General features: G+C 43.6%; 1 protein-coding gene across 1 annotated transcript; it reads right to left on the bottom strand.

Moving 5' to 3' along the window:
- Positions 1 to 1,033: 1,033 nt before the first annotated feature.
- Positions 1,034 to 2,876, bottom strand: LOC121570513 (transcription factor jun-B-like). Its single transcript, XM_041881980.1, has one exon. It carries the CDS (start codon positions 2,530 to 2,532, stop codon positions 1,552 to 1,554), a length of 981 nt encoding a protein of 326 aa, XP_041737914.1. The 5' UTR covers positions 2,533 to 2,876; the 3' UTR covers positions 1,034 to 1,551.
- Positions 2,877 to 8,657: the final 5,781 nt, after the last annotated feature.

Below are 8,657 nucleotides of genomic sequence, written 5' to 3'. Positions count from 1 at the left end.
AACCCATCCATACACACAGATGCTCTCACACACCAGATGCCCACTCGCTCCTACTGCTCTGCCAAGCGGTGTGGCATCTTTAAACACCCCCAGCATTCCAAAGGCCACTGTCACTTCCTTCCATGTGCACTCATTCAAATATGATAAGACCCAAATCGGTCTTAACTGTGGTGTGTATGCAACCACCATGTTTAGTTACCCTGGCTGGGCATCATGGGAAACAATGTGCCCAGAATGAGCTGGTGGCCATTGGGCATAAATCTTTATACAAATAGATTATCCAACCAGAGAATTTATGGACTGTGGACAGACACCTTGAATATGGGATGACTGAATATTTCTGTCTAGTGGTAGGCCACTTCATGCCATATGAAAAATTAATATACTGTAAATAGTCAAGAAATGTTAGTGTCTGGTATTCTGACTGAATTTTATCTGTAGTCTATTGATAACCCTTGTGAAATTATGACTGTGCCAAGTCCATATCTGGTCAAAGTTTGTTTCCTTTTCATGCTCCTTATCTCAGTTCTACGTTTAATTATTTATTACCCTATGCGCCAGCTTAGTTTCAATAATATTGGAAATTCCGTTGTGAGCCAAACCTTCATCTTATTGATACGAAGTGTTAGATGAAGTGGAATGAAACCAATTTGTAAGGTAGGCGGGGGTTCCCAGAAAGCTTCGCTCTCAGTGACGTAATCTCTACCAGAAATGTCCCTATATGGACACGCTGTGCGTAAAGGAAAGGTAACGCGCTGACGTTCTGGACGTGAAGGCGCTGAATGTAGTCTAGTGGCATCGATTGCATAGGATCTATCACTGTAAAGTAGCCAGAAATTATAAACCTGTCTTCAATGAAAACTAGCTATTTATTTCACACGCTTTTGAAGTTGTCGTTTAGGCCTACATAGGGATAACACTAGACTTCAGTAAATGTGTAAAATCCTCTGTGCATATAGCAATCATACTCATGTTGATCAAACACCATGAATGGATGGCATAATGACACCAATAGACAAACATGAAGCCAAAATCGTTTTGAAAGAGAGACTTTACTTAAATATACATCGCACAAATAAAAAATACATTGTAAACATATGACATCATATTAATTTGTCAGGATCAACCTGTCAAACAAAATAACTTACACATTTGATGAATGCAACATTGCATGACGATATGCAAAATTACAAACAATACAATAACATATTTCCATTTGATACCTAATCAAACAAGCCTATCAAGTGGTCTCTGGGTTTGTTTTTCTAGTCACTCTGAGTGTCAGTGTCTCTGTTCAGTCTGGATGATGTTCCTGTTGTCATGTATTTGGGTTATATGGTCCCTTGCGCGGTGTCCAGCATCCGGAAGTACCATTTCTGTCAGTCTTTTACCAGAAATGAGTGTAGCCTACACAGCCTGCAGCCCTATTGTCATTACCAACAATAGCCTGCCGGTATAGGGCATATTCCAGTGCTGTTCATGTAGAACATTCCGCCAGTGTTGTCACTTCTAAATCATGAATTTCTCTGCGTAATGCCCTCGCCTCTCCATTTAAAATGCCTCCATTTTGCTCGTCAACATCAGCTGACAGCCGCTGCTTACATGTGTCCGGACTTTCTGTTTGAGCTGGGCGACTTGTTCACGAAGCACAGTCGCGGTGTTGGAGAGCCCAGCGTTATCCGACTTCAGAACTTTCACCTTGTCCTCCAGTCGGGAGATGCGCTCCAGTTTACGGCGCCGGCATTTGGTTGCTGCTAGTCGGTTTCTAAGCCTCTTCCGCTCGGCCTTGATTATCTCTTGGTTTTCCATGTCGATTGGGGACATTGGCGGGGAACCGTCGCTGCTGTGTAGATCAGGGACGGTTTGTGGTTCTTCTTTGAAAGCCACAAGGCGCTGTGGATGGACCCCAGCTCCAGGTAGAGAGTACTGAAAGTGGTGTGACGCGTGCGTCGAGGTCTGTTGGTGATGGCTCTGCTGGTGTTGCGGCGGTAGGTAGTTTATGGTGGTACTGGGGTAACTGGAAGCAGAAGAGAGGTTAGTGTTTGGGCTATAAGCGTTCAGTGTTGTGTAGATTGGAGGCTCCGGCTGCAGGGAGGAGCCGAAGACACTAGAGGCCGCCGCCGAACAGGTCGTCACACCACTGGCTCCAATAGAGACGTTGGGCGGGGCCATGGGCATATGGTTTATCTTGTGGAGCTGGTCCAGGGCTTTCACGAAGCCCTCCGCAAAGCCCTCCTGCTCATCGGTGATGCTCCGGTTGTAGAAGTACTGGCCTGGGGTTGGAGTAGTAATTATACCGTTACTGTTTTGGATGATAAGCCTTTCGAGCTCGGGGGAAGCAAGCTTCAGTGACCCGACGTCCTGGTGCGCTGCTTGGTACAAGTCAGACTTGAGGTTGCGATATGGCTCTGTCAAATTCATATTCATATTCTGCTTTAGGAGTTTGTAGTCGTGAAATGCAACATCAGAGTGGCCGTAAGCCGAGAGAAAAGAGTCGTCATGATAAAAAGGCTGCTCCATTTTTGTAGACATAAAGTCGTAGGAAAGTGAGCTTACCAATTGTTTAAAAACAGTCTCAGGATATTGGTCAACAAATGACGGTGTCAGCAAAAAGTAGGCCTACGCATCAACGCAAGTACCTGTTCTTTTTCAGCAATGACCCAAGTTCAAAACTAAAAAGAATTTCACTTCTAAAAGTGTGAGGGAAAATCCAAGATGTAGAACAGAGCAGTGGTCCACGAAGGCTGTCAACGGATGAATGACCGCAGTATTGACGTGATCCAATGTCTTGAACTGTCTTTCTCAACCTTGTATAAGAAAAAACTCAACTTTATACCCACACATACGGTTGCGTTCCCGGTATGTTATTCTACGTGATAAAATCACTCTGAGTGAGCAGCTAGTAACATGCCGTTTTATATACACACCAAACATTGGGCGAGTTCGTGTTGCATGGCACGGTGCCCCGGGTGTGCGGAGTCTATATATTTTAGACCGTTCCATTGGTCCATAAGACAAATCTCCACCCACCCGGTGCACTGGCCATGCAAAACGAATTGGCCCACACACACGCTGTCAAGATTGGGAAAGGGAATTGATTGGATAGAAACTCTTTGTGCACGCCCCAACAACAAAGCGTCAGGGTTATGGCGCGATTGCCAGGAACTACTTTGATTGTAAACCGATTGTTAACACGCGCATGTAGACAAGAAAAGTGAACAGTGAAGCAGGGCTGGATTAAGAAAATACTTCGATACATTCTTCACCTAATTTATTGAAATCGCTGTGCAGGCTAATGCACAACGAGGTTTAGACTAATTTGTGAACATGTTCGTAGGCTGTTGATATACGTTGTTTTGTGATCTGGCTGTTACATTGCAACTAAGTTACTGTGATGTTGCACGGTCGAAGTTTTTACATTCTTACAAATTGAAAGGCATTGTCCATTCGACGCTGAGCTGCGCTGCCTAGGCCTACATATTATGTGGACGCTATATTGTGCAGGCCTGTATGATAAGTTGTTAATATTACAGCAAGTTTGTTTGATGACTTGCATGTAGCAGGAATAACTATTAGCCTAATGTTCTGCAGAAATTATATTTGACTGTTCCGTGTGCAAATGTGATTAACAATGCCGCAATGGGGTTATTGTAACCGGGGAGACCACATAATAATATAATATGCCATTTAGCAGACGCTTTTAGCCAAAGCGACTTACAGTCATGCGTGCATACATTTTTGTGTATGGGTGGTCCCGGGGATCGAACCCACTACCTTGGCATTACAAGCGCCGTGCTCTACCAGCTGTATTAACCATATATATTGATGTACTGTGGTGGGATCGAGTATTTAAGTCCGCAGTCCATATTTGGGCATGCTGACGCGTTAGTTCCTCTGAGAGAATCGGGAAGCTAAGCCAGCAGCATTCCTGTTGTATAAAGGCCATCCGTGTGAGAGCTAGGGACTTTTTGTTTGAATCATTTTAGATGAGAACAAATATTTTTCAGCTTACTGAGTTCATGGTTACCAATTCATTAAATGTACCCCATGAGTCTTATTATTAATCACTTAAAATCACTTGTACTCCTGAGTGGCGCAGTGGTCTAAGGCACTTTATCGCAGTGCTAACGGTGCCACTAGATCCTGGTTCGAATCCAGGCTCTGTCGCAGCCGTCCGCGACCGGGAGACTCATGAGTGGCTCACAAGGGGAGGGTAGGGGCGGGAATGGCCGGCAGGGATGTAGCTCAGTTGATAGAGCATGGCGTTTGCAACGCCAGGGTTGTGGGTTCGATTCCCGCGGGGGCCAGTATAAAAAAATATGTATTCACTAACTGTAAGTCGCTCTGGATAAGAGCGTCTGCTAAAATGTAAAATTAATAATTCAATGTTTTCCAATTGTAGCAGTGATATTGACTTTCTCATCTCATTCGGAAAGTATTCAGACTACTTGAGTTTTTCCACATTTTGTTACGTAATACAGCCTTATTCTAAAATTGATTAAATCGTCCCCCCCATCAATCTACATTTACATTTACATTTTAGTCATTTAGCAGACGCTCTTATCCAGAGCGACTTACAGTTAGTGAGTGCATACATTTTACACACAATACCCCATAATGACAAAGCAAAAACAGGTTTTTAGAAATTTTAAACTGAAATATTACATTTACATAAGTATTCAGACCCTTTACTCAGTACTTTGTTGAAGCACCTTTGGCAGCAATTACAGCCTTGAGTCTTCTTGGGTATGACGCTACACGCTTGGCACACCTGTATTTGGGGAGTTTCTCCCATTCTTCTCTGCAGATCTTCTCAAGCTTTGTCAGAGACTTGTCCCGAAGCCACTCCTGCGTTGTCTTGGCTGTGTGCTTAGGGTTGTTGTCCTATTGGAAGGTGAACCTTTGCCCCAGTCTGAGGTCCTGAGCGCTCTGGAGCAGATTTTCATCAAGGATCTCTCTGTGCTTTGCTCCGTTCATCTTTCCCTCGATCCTGACTAGTCTCCCAGTCCCTGCCGCTGAAAAGCATCCCCACAGCATGATGCTGCCACCACCATGCTTCACCGTAGGGATGGTGCCAGGTTTTCTTCAGATGTGATGCTTGGCATTCAGGCCAAAGAGTTCAATCTTGGTTTCATCAGACCAGAGAATCTTGTTTCTCATGGTGTGAGAGTCCTTTAGGTGCCTTTTGGCAAACTCCAAGCGGGCTGTCATGTGCATTTTACTGAGGAGTGACTTCCTTCTGGCCACTCTACCATAAAGGCCTGATTGGTGGAGTGCTAAAGAGATGGTTGTCCTTCTGGAAGGTTCTCCCATCTCCACAGAGGAACTCGGGAGCTCTGTCAGAGTGACCATCGGGTTCTTCTCCCACGATTGCTCAGTTTGGCTGGGCGGCCAGCTCTAGGAAGAGTCTTGGTGGTTCCAAACTTGTTCCATTTAAGAATGATGGAGGTCACTGTGTTTTTGGGGACCTTCAATGCTGCAGATATTTTTTGGTACCCTTCCCCAGATCTGTACCTCGTCAAAATCCTATCTCAGAGCTCTACGGACAATTCCTTCGACTTCATGGCTTGGATTTTGCTCTGACATGCATTGTCAACTGTGGGACCTTATATAGACAGGTGTGTGCCTTTCCAAATCATGTCCAATCAATTGAATAAACCACAGAAGAACTCCAATCAAGTTGTAGAAACATCTCAAGGATGATCAATGGAAACAGGATGCACCTGAGCTCAATTTTGAGTCTCATAGCAAAGGGTCTGAATACTTATGTAAATAAAGTATTTCTGTTTTTTTATTTTTATAAATTTGCAAAAATGTCTAAAAACCTGTTTTCGCTTTGTCATTATGCGGTATTGTTTTTTAGATTGATGAGGAGAATGTTTTATTTAATCCATTTTAGAATAAGGCTGTAACGTAACAAAATGTGGAGAAAGGGAAGTGGTCTGAATACTTTCCGAATACACTGTATGTCTTTCATGACTGCTCAGAGAGGGATACAGTTTGTCCCAGGAGTCGACGATCATAGGGGATTAACCTTTCTCTCCTCAACTGTTGTGGCTTAATTGGTTTCGCTACTGGTCAGTGTCACACAGAGCAGAGTAATTGTAACTGGCACCCTATCTGTGTGAGCTGACTGACTGTGAGAATGGGAAAGTTTTTTTGCCACTCTCCATCACCTAAAAGACACCTTCTACCTGTAACTAATATAATGAACAACTCCATCTAGCCTGCTGTGTTCGAACTTTTTGTGCTGCAGATGGGTTGCATTTGGAATCTTGCCACGAGTTCTATTCCTTTAATCATAGATGGGATTCAAAGGCAATGTCAGACAATGGGAAGATAAGCCAGGCTAGAAGCAGAATCTTGTTCGATAAATTGCTCCAGTGCTCAGGTTGAATTTTACCCATAGTTTGTTCCAATAAACCACATTTGATTTGTTTTTCTGCAGATCAGTTTCAGTTTACTCCTCATCCCAACTCGGTGTATATTGAGAGGAGGGAAATGTGATTCTCCCACAGTGAACCTGTTTTGGTTAATGAGAAGAGTGGCTTTGTCTCTTGTGTGTAATCTTTCCATCACCCACACAAACACGGCTCAAACCTGCAGATCCCATTGTGGTTCAGAGAACATGACAGTGAAATATAACCGCTTTGTCTCACTAACTCATAAATGCATCAGGAGCTTACCTGAAAAATCCATATCCCTCATCTTAAGCATATTCAAATTTAGAATTTCTGTTTTGTGCTGATATCACAGCTCTTGGCACCCTCATTCACACAGGTTAGTAGAGCTGTGCAGGAGCGAAGGGGCTGGGTTAAGCTTTCAACACATTTACCGCCTTGGAACAAACCAGAAACAGCAACCTGCGTCAACATGTATTTAATGTGAATTGCACAGTCAGTACATATATTTGATAAGAAAATACTCTTGTCATGTTTAGGCCTGTGGACCAACTTCTCACGAGGCTATAGGATAACTGATCAATGTGATATGTTAGCACAAAACACGAAAACTGCACATCATTTTCATGATTTTAAGTGACACTTGAAATCTAATTGTCCAGAGACCATGTTGAAACTTGAAACTGTGGCTTGCCACTGCTTTATTTCGTATCCTGAATGATGCCCATATAATGGCTGTCTCTCTGGTAATTCTCAAGTATTTAAAAACGATTATTGAGTCTGCCTTTTTGTCAGTATCCATGGGAATAGACCCTAACAGAGGAAAACAGTTACTGGCAATGTAACACTCCCAAACTGCCACCTCCCTCATACATTCTATTCTGTCACTACTAGCTCTGGTCAGGTTGGTTTTGGTATTATGCATCGTTGTGGTAGAGTTTTGACCTCAGCTCCTGTGACATTTGGCATTGACTGCAGCCCAGTGGGGTTCAGCGTAGTGAGTGTTTACCATAACATCCATGAGCGTACATGCTGCCACTGCCACACATTACTCTAAAACACTCCCAGGTTAGCTAAGAGGGTGTGATGAGTGTGATGGAAAGGAGTCAGGCGCAAGAGGGTAATCACAGAATACAGAGTTTATTCCATCTTGACACAAATGCGCTCAAATAGTGATCAACGAAACAGGTCCAGGGGAAGCTAACATTCCTGGCAATTACACTGTAACGGATATAATCCAATAATACATAGGCACAGGGGAAAATCTACCCTGGCAACAAAATGTACGAGTTGATCCACCGAGCTATAATATTCTCACAAATAACAATCACCCACAAGGACAACGGGACAGAGGGAACACTTCTACACGGACTAATGAGGGGATAGAACCAGGTGTGTGTGCTTGACAAGACAAGACAAATGTGATGATTATTGGGGCGGCAGTGGTTAGTAAGCCGGTGATGACGAACGCCGAAGCCTGCCCGAACAAGGAGGGGAGGCAGCCTCGGCCGAAGTCGTGACAGAGAGAAGAGGGATGAATATGTGCAAGAGGGACACAGAAAACATGGTCATTGAATGCACACTTCCAGTTGTATATTCAATGTGCTGTACCACCCTCCCATGTAATAAAAGCAATATAACAGGTCAATGTGCTTCATCAGCCTCTGTTTACAATAGAGATTGGATTCATCAACCCTTTTTATGATATTTGTCTTTCTGAAGATCTCTATTCTATTTTATCAGTGTTTGTACTTGTCTTGTGCCAATGTGTTAGTGTGTTTTTCTGTAAACTCTCTGAGAGATAGAGGGAGGGGCAGGCCTCTTGGCAAGAGACGGTTTTCACGGTTGGGCTCACATGGATGGAGGCCAAAAACAACTCAATGTTACCTGCTCTTGCTCCTGGGTGAGTTTGGGAAAGGCATGCCTTAGGGGGTGAGGTGTAAGTCATTTACGGCAAGAGTTCAAACTGTGTGTGTGTGTGCACACGTGCACGTATTGTTTTGCTGGAGTGTGTACAACAGTATGTGTTACAACAGATACCCTTGCAGCTGTGTGAACATCTGCAGGGAAAGAGGAGGATAACGTGATCATTATTTCCTTTCTGCATGTATTGTTTTTCCGTGTCGAAAATGACTCCTGCACATGATAACATCTGCTTGTTTTATTGTGTTGACATTTTCAAGAGCCTTATTACGATGAGTGTAATTATCTATAATGAACTAAGCAACAGGGCTTTTGCTCACTGCACCATATGGA

Source organism: Coregonus clupeaformis, chromosome 7 (genome assembly GCF_020615455.1).
Source record: "Coregonus clupeaformis isolate EN_2021a chromosome 7, ASM2061545v1, whole genome shotgun sequence".
NCBI lineage: Eukaryota > Metazoa > Chordata > Actinopteri > Salmoniformes > Salmonidae > Coregonus > Coregonus clupeaformis.
The sequence above is the reverse complement of the archived record's forward strand: the minus strand, read 5'-3'. Positions and strand labels throughout refer to the sequence as shown.